At 48.1% G+C, this 24,294-nt stretch overlaps 1 protein-coding gene across 1 annotated transcript; it reads right to left on the reverse strand.

Annotated features, from left to right (window-relative positions):
- Window positions 1–677: 677 nt before the first annotated feature.
- MYZAP (myocardial zonula adherens protein) lies at window positions 678–23,593 on the reverse strand. The gene is made up of 18 exons (XM_087878151.1): window positions 23,339–23,593; window positions 22,497–22,586; window positions 18,954–19,112; window positions 17,769–17,861; window positions 16,036–16,149; window positions 14,614–14,766; window positions 13,673–13,798; window positions 12,750–12,878; window positions 11,275–11,360; window positions 10,883–10,988; window positions 6,619–6,702; window positions 5,924–6,024; window positions 5,300–5,423; window positions 4,053–4,293; window positions 3,687–3,882; window positions 3,408–3,611; window positions 3,188–3,335; window positions 678–2,478 (listed from the first exon to the last, which is right to left on the reverse strand). Exons 1-18 carry the CDS (start codon window positions 23,405–23,407, stop codon window positions 2,338–2,340), a joined length of 2,364 nt encoding a protein of 787 aa, XP_087734277.1. The 5' UTR covers window positions 23,408–23,593; the 3' UTR covers window positions 678–2,337.
- Window positions 23,594–24,294: the final 701 nt, after the last annotated feature.

Genomic DNA, 24,294 nt, shown 5'->3' on the forward strand with positions numbered 1-24,294 from the left:
AGGAAACACTATGTGTGTGTATGTATGTGTGTTGGGGGGTAGAATGGGACAGAGTACGGTATCACCAAACTCCTGGTAAAAATTTGAGCACTTCATAGGGCAAACAGCTTACCATTTTGGAAGCAAACATTAATAAAAATGGGAATTGAACATAATGAAAAAAGCCAAATTCAATAAACTTCAGAGGTGGTTTTATCAATGGATAATTAACTCTGATGTCTTTCTAAAATGAGAATAATTGAAAACAGGGATTTGAAGTTGATTCATGGAGGCTTCCCAGAGATATTTATTATTGCAAGCCCAGAAGATCTGTCTGGGTTTTGTCACTGGGGATGACTAAACTTGGTATCCAGATGTTTATTTAAGTTGCTCCCACATAGCTCTGAAGTCAGTTAGCAGAAGGTTATCAGGGAACAGCCCTGCAAATCATTGACTAATATTCTCATTTCTTTTGCAACTTTGATGTTTTCTTTCACTAAAATTCCTGGCCCTTTGCCACCAGGGAAAAAATCTGCTTGGTTTGCAAAAGAGCAGCCTGAAGACATGACATATGATTGTGCCTTCAGTCTGAGGACAGCCAAGATTTTTCACCCCGTCACTAACCCCTGCAAAAATTGATGTAGTGACAATCTGGAGGAATTAGAATGGAAAAAGAAAAGAACAATAGGGGCCCAAAAGATTTTTCACAATTTAATTAGGAATTAATAAACTCCAGCACTTGAGTTTAGGTAAAATTATTCTTCCTTTATATAAAAAAGGCAAAACAAAATAATCCAAAGATGCATTTATCAACACTCTGCTATAAAACAAAGATTGGTGGTAGCTCAGGACTGTTAAGAGATGGACAGGCCAATCTCCCCCAGATAAATCGATACAGAGCTAAGGAAGGCCTCTGGAGCAGTGTTTTTGTAAACCTGGCAATGTTAAAATGTGTGGACTGTGGAATTCTGGGAGGCGAAGTCCACACATTTTAAAGTCAAGTTTGAAAAATATTGTACAGGAACAACAGGGAACAGCACAACTGGAACAAAATACATGTCTGTGTATTCTTGTATGTGTGTGGGAGAGAACAGCCATTGTTGTGGTAACTTGCACCTGTTCACTTGCAAACAGAAGGGTGGATGTATTTGGAAAATCCCAAGAAGACTCAGTGGAAAAGCCACAGTCCCCTGCCCTATCTGGAGTACCAGTACGTCAAACCTGTCAATGGGAAGGAAGGAAAAGTAACCAGAAAGGGAGAGTAAATGAGAGAGGCAGGATCAATTGTTGTAAGAAAGAAGCAAAATTCTAGAAAAAGACTGTAACTCTTCTCTCTTCAGGTTGATAACAAAGGGCAGAAAAAGAGGAGCCCCCCCCCCCAAAAAAAAAAAAAAAAAAAAAAAACCTAGCTAAGGCTGCACTCTTGTCTGGAAGACATTCATCTGGGCTGAACTATGTTGCACTTAAGATTTTATTAGGGTCACCCGAGCTCCACTCATGATCAAACAAGACCTCTTTAAGTGCCCCAGTCACTCACTGAAATGCTAGTAGAGCAAAAGTTGGATCTGAAACTCAGCTCCTCTTGGAAAAGTCAGAACCAGCAAAATGCCCACCCAGCTGGGGGCCTCCTCCTTAGCCAAGAGCAGCTTCTCCCAATGTTATGAAAGCAACAGAAACCCCCCTGGAATGAACACCTGGACAGCTGCGATCCTTTCACATCAAACTCTCCCTCAGGATCTCTTAAACCAGCCTCTCCATTAGACTTGTGGGATTTCAGCACCCATAATGGAAGCCACCTAGAGGCCTTAGTGCTTCGAGGTTCCAACTCTTCCTTCAGGGCCATTTGGGGAGGGCAGGTGGGACATAGTATTCCCTGCACCCAGCAGTAGAGACAACCACCCTAATGCAGGACAATTTTTCCTCCTCCTGGAGATAACAAGAAGATCCATACAGTGCACAAAGGCCCAAATTTTAATGTAAATTAAAAAGAATGTAGAAACAACTCTAATATAAAAATATTGCAGCCTTGCACTGTGTTTGTTTTTGGAGCAACCCTCACCAGAGAAGACTCCAAGGCAGCTACAAAATTTCTGCTGCTCCTGCATAGCTGATCTTCAATCCCAGAACCTGGAAAGCTGTTTGGTCAAGCATTGCTCTCCTCTCCTAACACTTGTGATAAGCGACTGTCAGGCTCCAGAGCTGTCCTGAGCACAAACCACAGCCAGGCTGCCCAACATTGCACAGCTTTAGGCAACAGTGATGCTGCCCCCAGGCAAAACACACTCCCGACGGGCTCTGAGCATGGAGAACTTCTTCAGCAAGGCCTGTCTCTTGTCTGCCAGCCAGTTCTCTTTGGAATCAGTCCTCAGCTGAGCTGTCTCCCTCTTCATCCCTGACTTCTCTGTAGCCGGTCATCATCTGTCTTTCTGGCTCATAGTGGACCGTTTTAATCCCAAGCCTTTCAGATAGTTTTTGGGCAGCAACCTTAGCTTGCATCTCCTACGACAACAAGAGAGAAAACCTTCGATCAGACATTTGAATCGGTGTCAGACAAAAAGCTAAATTAGGTTATTGCAAAGCAAGCACACTAAAGGTATGCAGGTCACAAGACTCCTTTCAGGAAAACATTGCAAAATGCAAGGGAGGGAAAAGAAAGGAGGATTCACAATAAATAATAAGAGTTTTGCCAGATAGTGACGAGTCTTGGAAAGCATCTGAATATCAAAAGAACATCAGAATGAGAGAGAGCTAGAAGGCCACAAAGACAAAGGAAGCTTATTCGGATGGAGAAGTGGTGGGGAACTCTCCAACCTCAGGACTGTGACATTTGCATTTTTGTTCAAGCACACATCATAAAACAGATACATCACAGAGTAAATAAAGCCAGACGTTTCATCAAAGGCTTTATAGAGTCATATTTAAAGTGAAGGTGTTCAGAGGGAGAAGTTTAAATATTCCAAAATGAAGCATTTCTGGGGGGAAAGAGGCAGTGATGCTTGGAGGTTTGATATTCGCTTGTCTCTACTATATTTAACTAACCAAATGGCGCAATTATTTTTCACCCTCTGGTCACTCACCAGATCCCACCTCCGCCTTTCCCACAGAAGCCACTGCGGGGGGAGGAAGAGCCGGGGCGAGATGGAGTCTCGCTTCCCAGCCGCGCTCGCCAGGCCCTCCGCCCCAAGCCGCCCCCGCTCCCCGTCCGCACCTGCCGGGCCTCCTCCTGCTGGACCTGGATGGCCACCGACTCGGCCAGGGGCAACATCCGCGAGGGCGCGTGCCGCAGGGGGGGCAGCCGGGCGGCCGACGCGTCCTCCGGGCGCCGCTTCTCCTTCCGTGGGGCTCCGACGGGCCGCCTACGGGAGGGTGCTGCTTAGCGGGGGCCCGAGAAGGACCCCGCGGGACGCGCCCGACCCCGCCATACTCACACGCCGGCCCCCCGCAGGCCCCCCGCCGCCGCCCCCAGAGACAGGCCGGCCAGCGCCCCCGCCAGGCCCGCCGGGGGAGCCGCCTCCGGGGCGCCGCCGCTCCTCCGCCGCCGCCGCCGCTCATACTCCGCCACCGCCGCCCGCAGCCTGGACACGCATTCGCGTATGCGCTCGCCGCCGTCGGGCAACCGGGAGATCACCGCCCTGCAAGGCACGAGGCAGAAGCTGAGTTCGCGCGCAGCGGGCCGCCCCCCGCCCGCTCGCTCCTCCGCCCCTCACCGGTCACCCAGCAGCCTTTCCTGCCGCAGAAGCATCTCCCGCAGTTCCGGCAGGCTCCGTCCGCTCAGCGGGTTAGGCTCGGTCTTCGCCATGCTGGCAACGAGGGACCGTCGACGGCGGTGGTCGTGCGCTTCCGCCACGTGCTGGGCGCCGCCATCTTGCCGGAAGCCGGTTACGGCGGCCGGGCGGGCCAAAAGACCCGGGAGTTACGGCGCCTCTGGAGGAGGAAGCAGCGGGCTAGGTTCGAGCATGCGCAGAGCTGCCGCCGCGAGGGCCGATTGCCAGCTGTCCTGGGCAGGACGCCCCCTGCCGGGCCAGCCGTGCTATCCCCCCTCGACCCGCCCGCCGGAGCCCCCTGGTGCCAACCGGGCAGCACCAACGCCCAGCTCGGGCGACGGCCACGCTCTGCGGGTCGAGCTCCCCACGCGCGTCCGCGGGCAGCGGCTGATCCCGAGCCTGGCCGAGCTCCGTGGCTGGATGTGGAGTTGTCGAGATTCGGATCGGCAGCCTGCAGCGGTCGGCGCCCCTGGGAGCCGATCTGGATCAGATGCCCGAAACAAGGAAGCGGCGGCCGCACGATTTGGGGGTGCCGGGATCGAGAGGGGATCTGTTCATGGGGGGGAGGGGGCGGAGGCAGCTCCCGCCTGGGCGCCTCTCTTGGAGCTGGGCGGCGGTTGCTTCGATTCGGCCAGATTGCCGGTATAAACCGTTCAGGAGTAACTCCGTATTTCTTGTTTTGGGGAGCCCGAGAGTTCCTGTTTTTAACTCAACAGGTTGTGGTTTTCACTCGTGACAGGTTATGGCCAATTAGACAATTGTTAGTATATAGCATTTATTTCACTTTTCTATGCATATGAAACACTTAAAAGTAATGTGATCTTACTAAAAATAGTGGAACAACATAAAGAAGAACAACTTTATTCAGGTGTCTATGCATAGGACATTCCTTTAAAAGACCTTAAGGGATAAATGCTTAGGAAATCTGGGTTTATAAAACAATGCAGCCATTTAAACATCTGCACTGGAACTTTACAAGCAGAAATGTCAGATCTGGCATGTACTGGCACGTAAGACCTGGGCAGAGTTTCCTGGATCCAGCAAAAAGGCAGGTATGGAAGGATTCCCTGCGCAAAGCAGCACCTGCAAATAATGAGATGACGACCAATGTGCCCTGAGCTCAGAAAGATGGAGGGGCCAAACCTTTACACCCTCCCTACACAGAGGAAGGCAGGGCGCTCTCGCTGGGTGGTTGTACGCTCTTTCGTCACTAAGGTCGAGGAGGATCACCAGCGTGGCAGAGCCACGGCATGTCCGTGGCATGTGGCAATCTCTTTTGGGCTGTAGCTGCCGCCAGAAGCAAAGTTGTCGCAATGACTGTTTTTCTAAGAGAACCATGAAGATCTGCCATCCTGGATGAAGTTTGGACCACGGATCCATTTCCTTTCCCAGAATTCCTGGACAGAAGCATCTTGCGCAGCGCTGCCTTTATCCGGTTCATCCCCTTTGCTGGCCTTGCGGTCCCCAGGATGGCCCCAGTGCTCGAGGGCCTCAGTGGTGGCCCACCCTGCTTGCTCCCCTCCACCCATTGAGCTAGCCAGCTGAGCATGGCCTCACTTGCAGGGGTCTGCGGGGCCCAGAAGGTGGTGCTTCGAAGAATATTCCAGGACCCGCATGAATGGACGGTAGGTTCTGGCTGGCTTCAGCACTTCGAGAGGCAGCTGGCTTTCGTTTTTGGGGCTGTTGGGACAGAAGCAGCTTCACTGTAATTCACTGCACAAATATTAGGCATGTGGACGGACTGCAGGTACAGACCCGAGCTCAGAAGGAGTGAGGCAGGGTCACGAGAAGGTTTGCAGGCAGCTGCCAATCCAGGCTGAGGTGCCTTTCAACTCATCTCTCGGGCTTAAAGCCTTTGTAAATTAACTTTGGTTTACAAGGAAAATTAAAGACAAAACAGCTTGGAAACAGCCCATCAAGCCAGCCTTCTCATGCGCAGAAACTTTCTACCTGCAGCCCCCTCTGGATGGAAGCTGCCAGTTGGCCTTGGCCCGCTGCTGGTAGGAGGTCCCATGACAAAATGCAGCCTCTTGTCTGCTCACCAGGGACCCCAGCCTCACCCACGAAGGGTGCAAGGAAAGCCCCTCTGGCACCTGATATGTCCCCTGTGGAAGACCACCCCCCAGCTCCCTCCAGGAGACCCTCTGCAAAGTAGTCCCTGGATGGCTTGAGGCTGCTACCTGGCAGGGAAGTCACATTCAATCCCGATATCTCTGGTGTCCACCTCAGACCTGGGTTGGGTCTCTCTCAGGTAATCCAAACGGTCCTGCAGTTCCTTGTTCTGAAAGACACACAACTGTCTCCACCTTCCCTGCCCTGTCAGCCAAGCCTTCCACACCCAGGAGAAAAAGGTAGTCTCCCTCAAGGGGCGACAGAACTTCACACGTTTCATTTTTCTAAAACTTCATTTCCCAGAAAATGTTTTTCCAAGGTGCAGGGGGGAGATGCCAACCACGAAAGAGCTCCCCCATTTCATCCTCACGATGACCCTGTGAGGTAAACTAGATTGGAGGGGGGGGGGCAGTGAGGGGCCCAAGAGAGTTTCATGACCAACAAGAACTTGAACTCAGCCTGGCACAGTCTTAAAGAAGCCTAGGATGGGTGGATTTTCATCGTGATCAAAAGAAGCTCAGAGTTATGGATGAATGCAGATATCATCTGCTGAGGGCTTTGAAACCCTGAATTTTACAGGCACAAAGGAAGGTGGGCCCTGCCCAAGGAGGCTGGCCATCTAATACGACCCAGGAAAATCAAAGCCAGTCACTGGGATTAAAACCATGACCGAAAGAGTTCAGACGCAGTGCAGGAGATTTTACACAGGAATAGCTGAGCGTAACAGTAATGATTGTGTTCTGACAGTTAATCAAAAACTTACCTCTCCCTCGAGAAAAGAGATTTTCTCTAAAAGTTGTAATATAAAGATCTCCTTTTGTTTCAGCTTTCTCTTTTGTAGCTCTATCTATGGAAAAAGAACAAAAAACAGTTACTCCAGAAAATGCTGCAGCATCCTTCAGTTGACCCACTACGGAGATGTTGCGATCGAAGCCTCTCCATGGGCCGTAATCATCAGACAGTGAAATGACAGGCCTTAAAAGTTTTTTTGCAGAATACAGTTGGGTAATTTTCAAATTGCGATTGGGGCACAGATAAGTATTTAGCACCAGGAAACAGAATTTGCTTTAGGATTTCAAGAATGAATCCAAAGATTTCCTTTTTTTAATTTAGAGTCTTTTTTCCCGTCTTTCCAACAAAAGTAGCCAGTAGGATCAAAACGTAAAATTAAAATCATGAGATAAATCCTACAGCCAGAAGACAGAACTGGCATAGAGCGGAGGCAGCTGCTGGAGGCCAGGAGGAGGACTCTCCTTCGGACCCCAAAAGAAGGAAAGGGTCAGAGCACTGGGTGGGAGGGGCTGCTGATGCTCGAGAGCCCCTCCTGTCTGGAGAGGGGGCCAAGCAGACTCTTGCCCCCTGCCTTGGGCCCTTCATGGCAATCTGGCAGGTTTCAAAAGTGGAGGATTTGATCTCCACAGGACAGGAGTTCAGTATTCACGCTCCCCCCTGCTCTGCTGAACTAAGGGTGCCTGTAGAGCAGGTCACCAACACACACACCCTGGCACACATCTTGACTTCCATGGGGAAAAAATAAGGCTTCCCACACTGTCAGACTCCACCAGTAAGGCTGAGGTGCGTCTCCTGGCCCCGAGTAGTTCACTTTTGGAATTTTGGACACGTTCATGCTTCAGCTTTTACTTCTGGCTTTTGCGCAAAGAAACAAGTGCTTTAGAAGAAAGTGCAAATGTCAGTGACAATACATTGTGGCTCGTATCTTGTAACCAATGCACAAGAGCACAGATTTATTGGGCACCAGTCAGCTATTTGGAAAAGCTGAAAATTCAAACAATGTCCTTATCAGTAATTGGGCAGACGCATTGGCCTCCTAAGGAAATGCAGACTAAATGAACTAAACGGGGCAGGGTGCATTTCACTGGAGCAGCTGGGCAGAGGCCTCCCCAGCATAAGTGACACATCTTCCCCACTATCGCACTGGAAAGCTGGTGGGACAGGAACCAGGCCAGAGGGGAATTGAGAGCAGTGTGTCCTGGTGGCAAATGAAGGAAGAGTTGGGTGTGTGCATGAGTGTGCAACAGAGAGGGGCCATCAGCAGGGCCAGGCGGGGGCAGCAGTAACAATTCTGGCTCCACCAGCCTGAAAGGAAATGCTTGTGCAGCAAGGATTCAGACAGACACCCAACAGGACAGCAGCTCCTGAGGCTACAGTGAAATACACCAAATCCTTAAAAATAATGACCAGCTGGCAATTATTTTATCTCAATTAGAGTAATAGCAGCATGGAATAATAACTACTCTTTCCTTGTTTGTTCTGTAGTCAGCAGAGTTGCCCTTTGTTGTTGTTTTTAATAAAGGTATTAACCCCCCCCCCCCCCCCCCCCCCCGGCAAAGAATGTTTTCAAAGCAACATAATTGCAAGTGGAAACAATTTATTAAAATTTCAATAACAAGTTTTAAACAGCAAGACTCTTTTTTAAAAAAAGTAGTTCACTGAAATACAGAGTTGCCAAAAGAGCAGCAGAAGAGCAGTGTCTGAAGCTGGGCACCCAAACCTTCTGTCTTTGAAGACTAAATCTCTGGAAAGCTCCCTGCTTCTTCCAGCCCGCCCAACCTGAGGTCTGCTCCAGATACAAGGCATCCATCAGCCTTTTGGAGTCGGGGAGGCTTTGGGGCCCAACCACCACCAATTTAGAGTGAAACAGCAAAGGCCAGAGACTTTTCTTTAAAAACAATTACAAAGTATTTATTAAAGCATACCTTCTTATAAACAAAATTGTACTATGTAATAATATTGCACAAGGCAGCATAAGATAAAAAGTGCAATGGCCGAGTCTCCGGCCTTTAAATGATTGTTCTGTGCCCCAGTTTTGCCCCCTGGGAATCATCCACCATCAGTGCAACAAGGGAGTCAAGGGGGATGCGGAGGGGGGAAAGAGAGAGGACAAATTGACAGCTGTTCCCAGCACATCTGCCACTGAAGCAGCTTTCTCTGTCCTCGTGGACACTTTTGGTGACATTCTGCTTTTCCCATCTGTTTTCATGGCAGTTTTCGCTTTCTTGGGATTCATTCCATCGAGTCAGGTGTTTTCATTGGATATCCTTTTCTTCCACAGCAGCCAGAAAGCCCAGTTTCCTAGCATGTTCTCCCTGGACGTGCCCCTCCACCTGGCCTCCTCATCAACTGTAGAGGCCATGCAGGAATCGGGAGGAACCATTTCGGCTTTCATTGCAAAGGACGTCAGTGTCCTGTAAATGAATATCAGACCGCTGGGCCCTCTGACTCGGTATTTCTACACCATTAGTAGCAACTCTCCAGAATCGCATGCAAAGAAAAGCCCCTTTCAGCTTTTGTTACTACCAGTTTAAAGTTAACAGAAGGTGTCCTCCAGGTTCATCCATCCAGAGGATAACCAAAAGCAGAATGCTGCGTAAGATGAATGTGGAGTGGAGAAGAACCAGGGAACAGTTTAGACCGCTAAATGTTTAATAATACAAGTCACCTATTAATGCAAACATTACCAGCACAAAAGGAATCATTTTATTTCTGCGTTTTGGTCTGCGCAGATGCTCTGTGTAATCCAAGCCGAATGGAATTCCACCTGAGAATTCAGGAGAGTCTCGGAGCACCAATGCTCCCACTGGGGGAAAGCGGGGGCACTGCTTGACACACTCTCACACTTTCTGAAAATGTGACTGTCATTGCAAAGAGTTGCTTTTAGGTGATGAAATATTTCAAGCCACCATTACAGCTTTTCCTTCTGTACTCAGCCTTGGCTTAAGCCTTGGTTCAGGTTTCACAATGGGAATGACACGAAAATATCACAAGTGCTTGAAGTGTCGTCTCCGGCCAATATACCTCTGTGTGTTCATTCCCGGTCACGCTTTGCCTTTTGACCTCCAAAATAAGCAGATGAAGATGACCCCTTTTTCGGTTCCATCCAAAAGGGGAATGCCGAGACAGGATTCTTCTGGTTTGCTGCCTTCTCACTGAGCGTTCAAGAACCATTGTAAAGGTAAAAGCCTTGTGTAGGGCTCACAGTGTTTATGGCCAAGGGTTTCTTATTTTGGAGCTCGGATACTGTGTGGACTGTCCATCAGAACTGCCATCGTACCGCATTGGACTTTTCCAGGTGAGCTACAATATCACAATCCGATTTGGTTTCTTGGCACCTGAGTCACTTTTCTCCATGGTATATAATGGATCCTGCCCCTTTTTGTGCTGGGTGACCCCCATCTATCATCGTCCAATGAATCTGAGACTAAATGTGGAGAACAGCTCATGGGCCATAACCTAGAGACAGTGTGATGCAGTTGGTTAGGGAAAGGTTGCGCTAAAAGTGGACTCTGCAAACAGTTTCGCAAATAAGGAACTTCTTTTCACACCTTCCTTCCAGGTACGTCCTGTCCTCCCATCTCTTAACCAGCCTGAGGGGGAAAGTCTGTCTGCTACCAGAACAAGGAGCTGAATGTTACTCCCTATAATTAGTCAACACCAACTTGGTTTTCCTTCTTTCAGTCTTACCAAGTGCCAATTTCATATCAGAAAGGTTCACAAAATACATCAACTTCTACGTAGACATTTTATTTTACTTTATTCTGATGTAATAGGATGGAACTTCAGGGCACTTGAGAAAACAATACCTAAGAAATATCAAGAACCATTTTGCTTACATGCTGCTGGGAATTCTATAAAATGTTGGATCTGACAGCTGGTACCTCCTCTGGCAGGCCCTAAAATGGTCAAACTGCTGTATTTCAGAGCTGCCTCTCCCACTGCAGACCTTTCCTGAAGGATTTGGAGAAAATCATGAATCCAGGCTATATCCCAGAAGATATACTAAACCCTGATCTGGATGTGCACATTCAAGACAGCTCTTCTAGAATTTCTTCTGGAAATTTACGCAAGGTGTGAGAACTTCACCACAGAGCAGGAGAAGCTGTTTTATGTTAATCTGTTGGATGTTAATCTGCTCTTGGAGTTTTTCCTTAGGAGCTCTAATCATCAGCTAGATCATTTGACCCATTGTATGGACGCGTTACAGGTTTTCTGCACGGTGCGTGACTCACCTCCTCAACCATGTGCTTGACTTTTTTCTGCTGACACAGAACCATGTCGTCCAGGTGCCGGATTCGTTCTCGGAGACTGTCAGTAATTTCCTGCAGCTTGAGAGACCTGACCAAGGAAATAGGCCCATAAAAAATCAACTGGTTCTTTAAGAGCTTTCAAAAGTTCTGGCCTGAGATTTTCTTTTCTCTGCTAAGCTTTCTCAATGATCCTGCACCTTCTGCTTTCTTGTTTTCCAGAATAGAGTCCAGCTTGCTCTGGTCACTGTCACCTTCCCAGGCCTGCTCAAACACACCTTCCAGGATGGGAGCAGGATGTCCAGACATATCCCTCTTCCAACTGAGTAGCCTCCCCAAGAGAACCAGAAGACCAAGTTCCCAACAGGTGATCTTACCTTGGTTGGCTGGACTGGTCGTAAAGATCCACTCCTCGTAGTTGCATTTCATACTCTATTAATTGCTTTTGCAACTGATGGCGTTCCTAAGGGGATAAATACAGAGGGAAATGAATACATTTTGCTTTAATCAATGACTCGGCCTCCCTCGGTAGCCATAATGCCAGCCAAATAAGTGATGGCATTGACTTTTCAAAGCAATATTCAGTGCTGTGACTAAAGTTACCTGTCCGGAGACTGTCAGAGTACTGCATTTCACTTCTCTCTGTCATAGATATTATTGCAGTCTGTGAATGTTGTAACTGTCAGCCCCACTTGGAACCACCTGTGCTGCAGATATTGTGTCCAGGGGTTGTTTGACATTCGACAGTAACTTTCATACACCTGTTGTCAACTTATATTTCAAACAAAAGGGGGATTTTCCCCATTGCCTTAAAATTGCCTGTGAATCTTCTAGAGCACAGGTTTCAAACTCATGAGGTCATGTTGTCATGTGACATATCGCGACTTTTCCTTCTTTAAACAGGCTGGATGTGGCCAGCGTGTGACGCATCCAACCAATGGGCCGCAAGTTTTACACCCCTGTTCTAAAGCAAGAATCTACCCAGGCAAATCGCAAGGACTGCCCTGTAACAGCCATTCAAACCATGGCTTCATGAACTCCCAATCTCCACCTCCCTGGAGCTGCATATTGGTCCTCAAATAAAGAAATGACTCCTATAGAACACCATCTCAACAGGACAATCCTGCTCCAGCCAATCTCTCCCTATAGACCCCGCCTGTCAAATAAATGAAAGGAGCAGGCCTCTGAGGGGTCCGAAGGCCTCAGCCAAGAAAGGGAAGAGGCTAGGAAAAAGTGCACTTTTACATTCTGAAAAGGGAGAAGAGAGAGAGAATCTGCTACAACCAGTTCAGCAGCCCTGCCTTTCCGGTGGCCTGGATTATCTGGGCAGTAGGACTTGTTTTCCTAGGCAAATTGTGAGTTCCTAAGAATAACAAGTCTGCTGACAGATCATTCTGATTTCTGAAAACCCATCCTGCTCTATGGCATCGTTGAAGTGGCACAATCTTTCGCCCACCTACATTGTCCATTCCTGCCACGGTTGGTGGACTCGGCAGCTACTTGGAGGCTGGGCCCTTCCAAGAATACCCCATGGAAAGGAAGGAAGACCAGTCGGGGGGGGGGATATTCCCTCCCCCCCTGCCTTCCAGCTGCAAAGGGATCTTTTGTCTGCAGACCACTTCCAAAGCCATTTGATCAAGGAATAGACACAATAAATAACATCTCTAGAATACGGAGGAAAACGATGAAAAGGACTGTCCCTGGCCTTCCTGCTACATATGTGAAATATTGTGGACTGCAAAAATTCAGGAGATTTTAATCTTTATTTTGCAAAGTGCGAAAAGTGTGAAATAAATACCTCCAACATACCTGTACCCTTATATTTAGAAAAAGACTTAAGTGATGTTCTTACATTTTCCATGCGCTGAATGAGTCGATCCAGCTCTCCAATTCGTTGATCTTTTTCCTGCAAACTTGTCTCTGTAAGTCTCATCTTCTTATTGGCATCCTCAATGGCCATAAGTAAACGATTTGTTTCCAACTTCCAAGAGAAAAACACATCAGATCACATTCCCCCGACTGGCGATTCCAAGGCCACCTGCTGCCTGTCTTCTAACACCAGGTTCTTCCCCCCTTTCCCCAAATCCTAAGAATTGCTTGCAGCAACAAAAAGCAACCCATTCCTGGTCTTTCACAAATCTGTTTCCACATTCCTCTTGGCAAGACCCCAACCATAATTTATTCTCAATGATTTTACAGCTGTTAAAATCTCCAGGGAAAGGAAGTGAATTCATACAGATTTGTAAAAAAGACACCCCCCTTTACCGCCCAGTTCCCCATATGCTTATTTTAAAACTATGAGTTTTCTCATAGCTGGGAAACCTGAGCTTTCTTCTTGGCTAAAGTCAGCTTAACTCGTAGCTGAGTTTAATGAGACCGACTTCCAGATAATATGCACAAAGCCACTGCATCCGCAGATTCCTAAGTTTGCTTCGGCATCCTTATTCCTCACACATTATCTTTATTGTTTCTAAAACTTTTGGAAAGTCATATTTTAAGAGAGGAGATTCTGCATTAAGTAAAACGTTTTCTATATATGTATATCACTCTTCTGTACAACTGAAAATTGTATAAAAGCACAGATGTCTTTTACACACTCCAACAAGAGCCCCATTCAAACTGGTAATTTAGCAAACTGAATTTCTATCGTTAATCTTTGGGACGTTGAAAACTCCTATTCACAGACTGCAAACAACCTCAGAAACTGACTCGCCACCCTGATTTGCACTAACAGTGGCAACCCTTCCAAAGGGAATGTCAGAGCGTCCCACGTACAAGGAGAGTTTCTTTCTCAAGTTTATGTTTCTGTTCTTCTTCTTGAAGTTTTTCCTCATACTGACTGTATAGTTTCCTGGTCATCTCTCTCATGACTTCTGCATTTGCTTCTTGTGAGCCTTCCACCTATTTAAAAAAATAGAAAGAAAGAGGGGTGGGGACAATAACGACTCTACTTAATGAAACAAATGCAAGAGAGAAATAGATGCCACCCATAAAAAATCAGCTTTGTCTATGGCAGCCAAATGGATCTGAGTAAAAGGGAGCGCTAATAAGCATCCTGCCTTTGCGCAAATCCAGGCAATGTCTGCAAGGCTTCTGCCCCTTGTTTACACACTGGGTAAACTTCAAGTGGTAATAGTAGCACACGGCCTTTTGTTTGTGATGTGGCTTCTGTTACTCTTGCCTGCATGGAGTGGGGGTGGGTGGGTAGAAGGAAATGTGGCAGATACCTTCAAGCAAAACCTGCTAGTTGCAAGTCAAGAACGGTGCAGCTCAGCCCCTCCAGTGGGAAAATGGCCACCTTGGGCCTCCAGGGCAAGCTGAATGCAGATGCCTGAAATCCCAGATTGCCTAAACAGCACTGGAAGCAGGAATGTGGGCAAGTTTGGAGATTAAGTCTTGTCTGATCATCCCTCTTTGCTTCTGAGCCAGAACACTTCCAACCAGCCCATGGTTTTGGATGGCTCTCCTGGGAACTGCCATCCGGGCAGAGATGAAATCCAGCAGGTTCTGACAGGTTCTGGAGAACCGGTAGTGCAAATTTTGAGTAGTTTGGAGAACCGGCAAATACCATCTCTGGCTGGCCCCCGAGTGGGATGGGAATGGAGATTTTGAAATACCCTTCCCCTGCCACGCCCACCAAGCCACACCCACAAAACTTGTAGTAAAAAAAATTGGATTTCACCACTGCGTCCGGGGCAGGCATTCCCACCACTCACCTTGAGACGGAGTAGTTCATTTTCCACCTTGGCAGTTTCCAGTTGTTTCTGCTTTTCCTTCAGTTTTTCCATGGACTGTTCATGAGTTTGTTTCAAGTTCTGTATCTGGTCACGTATAACTGTGTTCTCCAAAGTAACATCAACTAAGGTTTTCTGAAAACGTGTGCAATAAAACACAAAATTATTTCACAACTGTTTGACAAAAATTAGGATGAATTTTTTTTTAAATGCACTTTTGGGGCAAGAACTGCAAAGAACTAACTAACTCTTCTGGATTTCTTAAGAAGGGAAATGTACAAAATGCATGTTATATTGGAAGAGGGCAGCAAATCATCTTCTAGCTTAAATCCATCCAGGATTTATTGATTTATTTAAATCTACTGACTAATTCCGGTGGACTCTGGGTGATGAATGACCCAGGAAACATTGTTAAGACTTGAAACAAGATTGTGTAACTGGAGGGAAGGAGAGTAACAGAGTACATCAACATTTCTTGGGAGCTGGGTGGTATGCAAACCAAATAAATAAATAAACATCCACCTTGCACATTTTCTGTTTATTACGTTTGTATACTGCCATAGTAAAACATATACTCTCAGCTCTACGGTCAATTCTGCCAGATGTTTAAATACAGCACATTGACCTTGCAAATTTCCAAGTGTTAGAAACCTGTGAGAATGGAATGGAATGGAATGGAATGGAACGGAACGGAACAGAACAGAATAGGAATAGAATAAAATAGAATTCTTTATTGGCCCAGTATGATTGGACACCCAAGGAATTTGTCTTGATGCACACACTCTCGGTGTACATAAAAAGAAAAGATACATTCGTCAAGAATCATAAGGTACAACACTTAATGATAGTCATAGGGAAACAGTCAATATAAATCTTAAGGATACCAGCAACAAGGTTACAGTCATACAGTCATAAGTGGGAGGAGATGGGTGATAGGAACGATGAGAAGATTAATAGTAATGCAGACTTAGTAATTAGTTCGACAGTGTTGAGGGAATTATTTGTTTAGAAGAGTGATGGCGTTCGGGAAAAACTGTTCTTGTGTCTAGTTGTTCTGGAGTGCAGTGCTCTATAGCATTGTTTTGAGAGTAGGAGTTGAAACAGTTTATGTCCAGGATGCAAGGGGTCTGTAAATATTTTCACAGCCCTCTTTTTGATTCATGAGTTAATTAAATTAATAAACCAATACCATTGGATTAGTACTGTGAATAAAGCCTAGGAATTTTCAGCACAATATCCTTTTATAAGCAAAGCCATTTCTACAGAGCCAACTTTCAGCATGCTGAATTTCAGATTCAAACCTTTCCCTCTACGGACAGGGCTGCAGATCAGGCCCTGCCCTCCAAAGGCTGACCCAACAGAGTGGGGGAGGAGCTGGGGTGGGGGGCTTTATCAGCAATTTACCTGCAGCTCAATGGATGCCGAGGTCAGTGAACTGCTCATTTCACGGAAACTCTCCAGGGCTGCCGCGTGCACCTGGATGTGGTTTTCTAGGGATGCCTGCTCAGCATGTGATACCTGCAGAAGTAATGCCAGGTTTGAGTTTCAGGAAGCAGGAATTGCACAGGGGCAACAGGTAGGCTTGGAATTAACACCCTCATCCAAGGACTTTTATTAGAAGCCCATAAAAGAAAAAGCAACCTTGGTACATTTGCCAGAGCATAAACTGCTGGCAGGGAAGTGAGGCTGGAGCCTGTTTTGGCAAAAAGAGTCATCTTCCTCTGGCAAGCTGCTGAATCCATAGATTCTCCCTAACTCCCCATCCATGGCAGTCCACCAACATCTGGCAGGGACAAGAAGCAGCTCCATATATCCAAATAAAATATTCTCTTTAAAGAGACACTGAAGAAAAGGTTCAAGTACAAATCCTAACCCAGGTGGACTTCAGGAAAAAGATTTACGGAAAATATGTGAGGTTACATCAGTTATTGTGCTCCATATTGGAGATCTGGAACAGAGGTGGCTCTTTGGCATTTCAAAGGAAAGTAATGTAAGAGAAGCAGAAATCTGCAAGCCAGACCAGGCAGTGCCAGGCTGCCAAAGAAGGGGTCCGCACACTGAATGGGCACATGCCACGATGGCCTGCCAATGCAAAAGCCATCGGAGTGTAAAGGATGCTTCAACAAAGGCGATCCATATTTTCCATAAACACCACAAATTAATCAATTGCTTTGTAAAACGCTTGATCGCCCAAGGCCTGTGCGGATCTAGGCCATCGTGGGAGCAGTCTCTTGAGAAAGGGATGGGAGAATTTCTCTTGAGAAAGGGATGAGAGAGATTTTGCGAAGCTTCTTCTCCGGTAACATTGTACTGCAAACTAGGGCATATAAAACCTTTGCCAGACCAATTCTCGAATTCAGCTTGTCTGCCTGGAATCCACACTGTATATGGGACATTAACACAATTGAGTGAGTCCAGAGGTACTTCAAGAGAAGAATACTCCACTCCTCTGCTCACAAATGAATACCTTATGCCGCCAGGCTCAAAATTTTGGGATTGGAAAACCTAGTACTACTATGCTGCCTATGGTCTGGCCTAAGTATAGTACACACAATTGTCTGTTACAACGTCCTACCTGTCAATGACTACTTCAGCTTCAACCACAATAATACAGGGGCAAACAATAGATACAAATTCAAGGTAAACTGCTCCAAACTCGATTGCAGAAAATACAACTTCAGCAACAAGGTGGTCAACGCTGGAATGCTCTACCTGACTCCGTTGTTACAGCTTCAACCTTAAACTGTCTTCCGTGGACCTCACCACATTCCTAAGAGATCCACAAAGGGGGCGTGCATAAGCGCACCAGAGTGCCTACCATCCCTGTCCTACTGTCCCCATTTACTTGTACTCATTCCTAGTTCATGTCCATGTTTATACTTATACCTGTTACCTAGTACATGTTTGACAAATTAACTAAAAATAAAAAAATAAAAATAAAAAGACCACCTCCACTGGGATGAGGAAACTGCAGCTGGGGAGGCTCCCAACCACTCTCAGAAAGCATCCGTTTGGTAAGAAGTGAAGCCAGAGTGTCAGACCCCAACACGGACGGTCTGGAGGCACACAAAGCAGCTCCGAAAGCGGAAAGGAAGAAGTTCGCTGCTCAGCCACCATTCAGGTCCAGCTGCACTTACCGTCAGTTCACTTGAGAGTGCCTGGATTTTGCGTTTCATTTCATCGTATTCTCCGTACATTTTGTTTCTTACTCTTTCCAATGTTAATCTCACCTGGAACAGAAAGGTTACAATACATAAAATTGTTCTCCATGCTGGGTAAATAGTAATTTTCAAAATCTAAATAGTCAAATGTTTATAAAAGCAACAGGAAACCAAAGAATTTAAGAAAATCCTGGCTGTTTCTTTCTCGTATCTGGGATCTGAGGCAGGTATAATGTCAGACCTCTCACAGCTTTAAATGTGGTTCCTCAGCTAAGCCCGGAAGCCCCATCCCAGGGCTCTCCCCCATTCACAGAGCCATATGATGTCTCCATTCTTGTCCCGCTGCCTCAGAGAGGAGGGAAGCCTACACCTGAGTCAGAGATGCTCCCCACCTGCCTTGCCCCACTTGGGGCTTTTGGCCTACATTCTGCTCCTGAGTGTGAGGGGGCGGAGGATGTTTGTTTAGAGAGGGGCCTGCCCTGCATCCAGCCTCTGAAGAGCCTCGGGGGCAGATGGGATAGAATGTAGCCCTACTGCCCTCTGAGATCTGCCTACAGACATACCTGGGCAAACCTAATGTGACATAAGGCACCTTCCCGCAATCCTCTCTACCTAGTGGCCACCCTGGAGACTCACAAGTGATGTGGCCAGGTCTACGGGGGCATCTGATCAGTGATACATGCACCAGGCATCTAAATGCATGGACTTGGGAATACTTTGCAAAATGTAAAGATATGCAAATTATATTCCAGACAAGAAATTGACTTAATTTCACAATTCTGTTCAGACAGAAGCCAGAACTGAATGCAGGGAGTAATGAAGTGAATTGTCCTCATTTATTATTTTTATTTTATTTTATTAAATTTCTATACCGCCCTTCTCCCGAAGGACTCAGGGTGGTGTACAGCCAGAAATAAAACCATAACAATATAAAAATTAAAAGCAATTTAAAACAATTAAATAAATTGGCCGAAAACTCTAATAAAACAACCCATTCAAATAGTAAAATATTATTATTATTTAGCCACTGGAAGCAAAGCCATCAGAGTGCTGGACTGAGAAGAAGAAAAACTTTTGCTTCGGGGACAGAAGGAAAGGATGGGGAAGGGAGCAGCAGCCAATCAAAATCCTGCAAGAACATCGTATAAAAATGTGACTCACATCTCGTATATATCTCATTTCTTCTTTCAGTTGGTAAGCTGACCATCCATAAACCACCATTTCTTTGTTGTGGTTGTCATCAGACCGGTGCACTACACCATACACAACACCGTGCTTTAAGTCCCCAGCAGACAATCCGCCAGGCGCTTGGTAGAGTTGCTGTCGGAGTATATTCAAAAGTTATAAAGGGAAAGTAAAGGGAAAGTAACACGTAATTGTATGACTTTTTCTAACCTGCCTTTAATTTCATAAGGCTCTTCAAGATAAAAGGATGAAACTTTTTCAACATCAAGTAATATTACCAGAATATGCTCTTTCCTAAAACTGCTCTGAACATCATCGGTTGGCACAGCACTAGCATCAGCTCATCACCTGAGCCTGAATGGATCCTGGGCCAGCAGGGCAGAGAATCTCTGAGGCGTTGCTCTAAGGCAGCAGGAGGAAAGGGCTACTCCCTGCCTGCCTCCCACCCTGGGCAACATCTGGTGACCCTCTGGGGCTGGCCTAGACGGGCCTTCAGCCAGATCTTCCTCTCTGAGCACCTTCCACGTTTCCACATAGGGAACCACATCAACGGTCAAAACTAGTTGTACACTTGAGCCAAGCTCTGAACTCATTGATCAGGCACCAAAGAAACAGAAACCCTTCTAGAGTATGAATTCAACTGCTATCTTTTAAAACTAATTTGTCTTCCTCAAGAAGGGAAAATCTATACCTACTTTATTAAAATGTTCTTATTGCACGCAGTCATACAGAGAAGGGAGGGAGGGGGTGATGTCATGCAGAAGCTGAGGCCAATCCTGCTCCTCTGTCCTTCCGGAAGCTCCTGCAGGAGTTGCCTTTAATGCCCAGAGAGCATTTGACATCCAATTTTAATTCATTGTCTAAAACATCAACTCAATATAAGCTACTCTGTTGCAATACATGGGCATAGTCACCTCGTTGCCTAATGGCATTCAGACTTATCACGCAAAATATGTTGTTTTGTTTAGACAAAAGGTGGAGAGGAAGGCGTTTCCAGATGAACTGGGTGGAGTGCCAGATGCAAAAATAATTTTTCATTTCCTGGATAGTTTTATTAGGTCTCATATCCAACACTTGACTGTAATATTGTTCCTAGCTAAGAGCTGCTCTCTGGCACTAAGGAGTGAAGTGACTGGAGCTGAGAATAACAGGTTCAGAAGTATGTGCTCTTCCGAAGAATATGTACAGAACGGAAAGTTCTGGCACTGCTCAAAGTATCACATTCTTCCCACTCAAGATAGCCTGTCATAGTTCATTAATGAGCTATGCTTATACAAAACTTTACATAGAAATAAACCTAATTAAATCTGGAGACTCTAATTCTCTCCTTTCCAACACACAATGACCTAAGAGGAGCCCTTCTTGAACATGAGGATGTGTATTTCTGAGCAGTATCCATAGGATTCCTCTCTAATCCCTCTTCTCTGCGCAAAGACGCTGGGTGTGTAATAGTTTCCCACAAGAGCCATTTAACGTGGTTTCCCAGTGACCCCCATGGCCATGGGTGATAATGCTCTGGACTTCCTGCTTTTTAAAAAGTATTGAAGCTGATAAGGTGATGTGGGTTTTGGGGTTCTCTGTGGCTGCCTTCTGGGGGCAAATCAGTATATTTGTGAAGTTACACAACCCAGGGCTGGATGAATAAAACAGAACAAATCCGGTCCATAATTTTGATGTAGGTTCTGAGTTCATACAGCCATCTCTGAATCCCTCACACTATAGGACTGTAAAATGTCAGGTTAATAATATAAACTGTGCTGCAGGTTTTTAATAACATCTAAATTTGTTAATTCAGTTAACCTGATTCCCTCCCCCAAATGCTACATGTTAAGAGTAAGGGAAATATGGTTACTATTTCCAGTCATATTAAAAAATAAACAGTATTCCCAGGCAAGAGCCTATTGTTTGCTGCAGTTCAAGAGGGGAGTTGTTTCTCAGGTCAACAGGAAGGTATTTGGCTGGAGAAGCAAAACTTTCCTGCAGCCACTGGTGGATTTGAGCTCCCTGCAGAGGTCTTCTTGGCCAAGTGAGCAGCCGAAAGCCTCGGAGATGATGGCCAGAGGGAATCTGGGCTTTGCCATTCCCGCCCCAGCATTCACTCCACCCATGCTCTGAGCCGCCCCCTTGGCTTTCCCTTCCCACTACAGTGCAGCCACCCCCATTTTTCCTGTGTGAAGGCAGATCAGCACATCAGGATCCAGAGAGCAGCCTCCAGGGTGATCTAACCAGATTTTCAGTAACCTTTGGCCCCCCTTTGGCTGTGCAATGCCCTGTGCAATTTCCAGCAGGAAGAGTGTGGTGGGGGTTCTTTGTTGGCCCAGCAAGCGCTGACTTTTATGGCCAAGGTAGCTCCTCTGGGTGGATCTGCAGAGCACCCTCCCCCCACCCCACCTCTCTGGCATCATCCCTCCAACCCAGGCCACAAGAGAGCAGTAACATCTGTTCAGACCCCAGGGACGAGAGAAGCTGCTTTGCTGGCCAGTTCAGTGTTGTCCCTGGAGCCCCACCCAGGCCAGCCGGCATTGTCTCTCAGAGGGCAAATTACAGCTGTGTTGCAAAAGGCCGACTGGCACCAACAGAGTGCAGGGCTGTTCACGTGACCTCACAAAGCCATGGGTGTGGTGACAATAAAGCTGTTAGAAAATTCACATGAATTTGCTGGATGTTCCAGGTGGGGAAGAATGGAACTCTCTGATTTTGGCCTGGCGCACGTGAAGTGTGCCTTGAAAGCTCCTCTTTGCATGAGTGGGGTGCCTGTGCTCCAGAGATGGGATTCAAATCCTGGTGCTACTGGTTCGCTATCGGTAGCACGCAAGTGTGTGCGCATGCACAGAGCGCTTTTTATGACCTCTAGGCGGGTGGGCAGAGCCTCCTGCCGCCACTGCTACCTTGTTCGCTGCTAGGGCGAACCGATAGAAACCCACCCCTGCTGTGCTCCCCCCGGGCTTCTGCAGGAGTCTACGAACCCTTTCCCACATGCCCTTTCTCCAATTTAAGTCTATTATTATGGGCATTTTCTCCCCACAGTACAAACAGCAATTAAGTCAGGAAAACCATGCAAGGGGAAGAACTAAATAATGTTCAGTCAAAAGGTGGTTTCCATACAAGGTCCAAACATCCACCGCCACCCCCATGTCAGCCAACCCATCTCCCTCTGGTGATAACCCCAAAGTCCCTCAAATTGGGAAGGGCGGAAGGGCCTCTGAAATCATTTCCTAATCAGGTCGTAATCTAGATTATGAACATTTTCAAAATTAAGATCCAGCAACAGCTTTTCCTTCAGAACCAAACTATCTGGCTTAATTTTTAAAAAAAGCACTGAACCTCTTTGGCTGCATTTCCACCCAAAGGATGAAGGAAATTTCCACCCAAAGAAGCTGAGAGTGTTTCTGTGGCAGAATCTGCCCTCTTGGAGAAATGTCGGTCCACAAATGTTGTGGGCTCATTTCAAGCGGCCCAGGCCCCTCGGAGGCCACAAACCAAAGGTTGTCCTGTGAATTACTGCACTTCCCATCTCACCTTTGAGGTCTTTTCAGCCGTATTTGTCCCTCCCCAAGGCGGCCAGCTTTCTTCTGGAGGCAGAGTTAAGCGTAGCCGACAGATGTTTGCCTGGAGGACAGCAAAAATAAACAGATAAATAAATATTCGGGGCACCAGGCCGGTTTACAATATTTACAGATGACATGAGTAACGCACTAAAACAGCCTAATATTTTTTACTGGCCTTGTTGGTTTTGGTGGAAACCTGTATCAACCTCCTGCCTTCCGTTCTACTAAAACTGAACTGGCAAGGGACACTAGGTCAGGGGAAAGGTGGTACCGAGGGTCGCCATCGCATGGCAGCCCTCCAAAGAGGGAGCATGCAAAGAGCGCCCCTCCGGCCCCACACAGCCCTCTTCTCCGTGCCAGCCTTGCGTTGACTCGGGCAAGGGCAGCAAGGCAAGGGCCCAACGGGAAGGCCCTCCGAAAGCCTCCGCCTGACCTGCTGAAAGACCTTCGGCGCCGCCCCTCCGGCTCTGCCTCCGAAGGCGGCCGATGGGGAGCCCCCGCCGCCCGAGACGCCGGAAAGCGGCGAGGTCTTTCTGCCCGTTGGCCGCCGCCCCCGGAGCCCCCACCTGCACCGGAGCCCAGCCGGGACAAGCCTCGCCGGGAAAACGCCGAAACGCTCGCCAGCCCTGCGGACGAAGGCGGGCGGCGGCGCGGCCACCGATCCGGGGGGTCCTCGCTTCCAGGGCCACCCGCGGGCCCCTCGGGAAAGGCAGGCGGCGGGCCCGGCGGGCCGGCAGGAGCGTCTCTTGGCGAAACTTGGCTGGAACAGCCTCCCCGCCCTCCTCCGCCAGGGCCCAGAGGCCGCCCGCTCACCTTCCGCCTGCTCTGCGGCGGCCTCGGCTTGGTGCGGGTCACCGTCAGCCCCGAGCTGTAGCGCAGCATCTCGCCCGCCGCCCCCGCCTGCCCGCTCCCCGCAGCCTCCGCTACGGCCGGGCGCGGCGCCTCCTCGGGCCAAGTGAGCCTCTCCGCTGCCCCGCGCGGCAGAGGAAGGCCGCTCGCCCCGCCCCGCCCCGCCCCGCCCCGCTCGGCCCGGCCCGGCCCGGCCCGGCTCAGTCTCGCTGCCTTTTCGGCTCTGAGGAAAGCAGCGGCGGCGGTGGAGCGGACGGTCCCTCTTAGGCGGCTCCGGGAACGCCGCCCCAGCCTCGCCCCGGGAAGGTGGGGAGGGCGCCTCCCTCAGCCAACAACCCGTCCGGGCCCGGCCGAGGAGCGAGGCTAGCCGAGCCCTTGGGCGGTGGGCGCAGAGGTCCGGCTTCGGCCTCGGGTCGGGCAGCCCGGGTCTTCTCCGTCAAGCTGCGGAGGGCGGCCCCAGTCCTGCAAGCCGGCCCAGCCTTGCGTTTGCCCCAGCTCGGTCTTGCCGGCCCGTCCGCGTCAGAAGGCCCGGCTCCTGGAAGGAGGACGACGACCCGGTGTCACACGGGGCACTCGGGCCTGGCCTGGCCTGGCCGTCGGGCTATTCCAAAGCCAAACTTTGGGCTCCGAGGGAAAAGTGGACTCATCATTTCAAGGCAAATGTGGATTTTCTGTTTCCAAAATGCCTTCGGCTGCTTGTTCCAGAACCCGGCACCCCTGGCAGGCAAGCCCCTAAACTGAGGGCAAACTGCACTCCTGACTAGCACTGGTGACCTTTCCTAGTTAAGGTAATGAAAAGCCTCCACCAAGAAACAAGCTCAGCCAGCACCAAAACCCCACACCTTAACCTAAATATAGATTTTATTCTCCCTGCATCAGATAAACCAGTTATTCTTCCAGTTGTTTTAGATTTAGATACT

The sequence above is a fragment of the Pantherophis guttatus genome, chromosome 13, assembly GCF_059756535.1.
Source record: "Pantherophis guttatus breed Tessera chromosome 13, ASM5975653v1, whole genome shotgun sequence".
Taxonomy (NCBI): Eukaryota; Metazoa; Chordata; class Lepidosauria; order Squamata; family Colubridae; genus Pantherophis; species Pantherophis guttatus.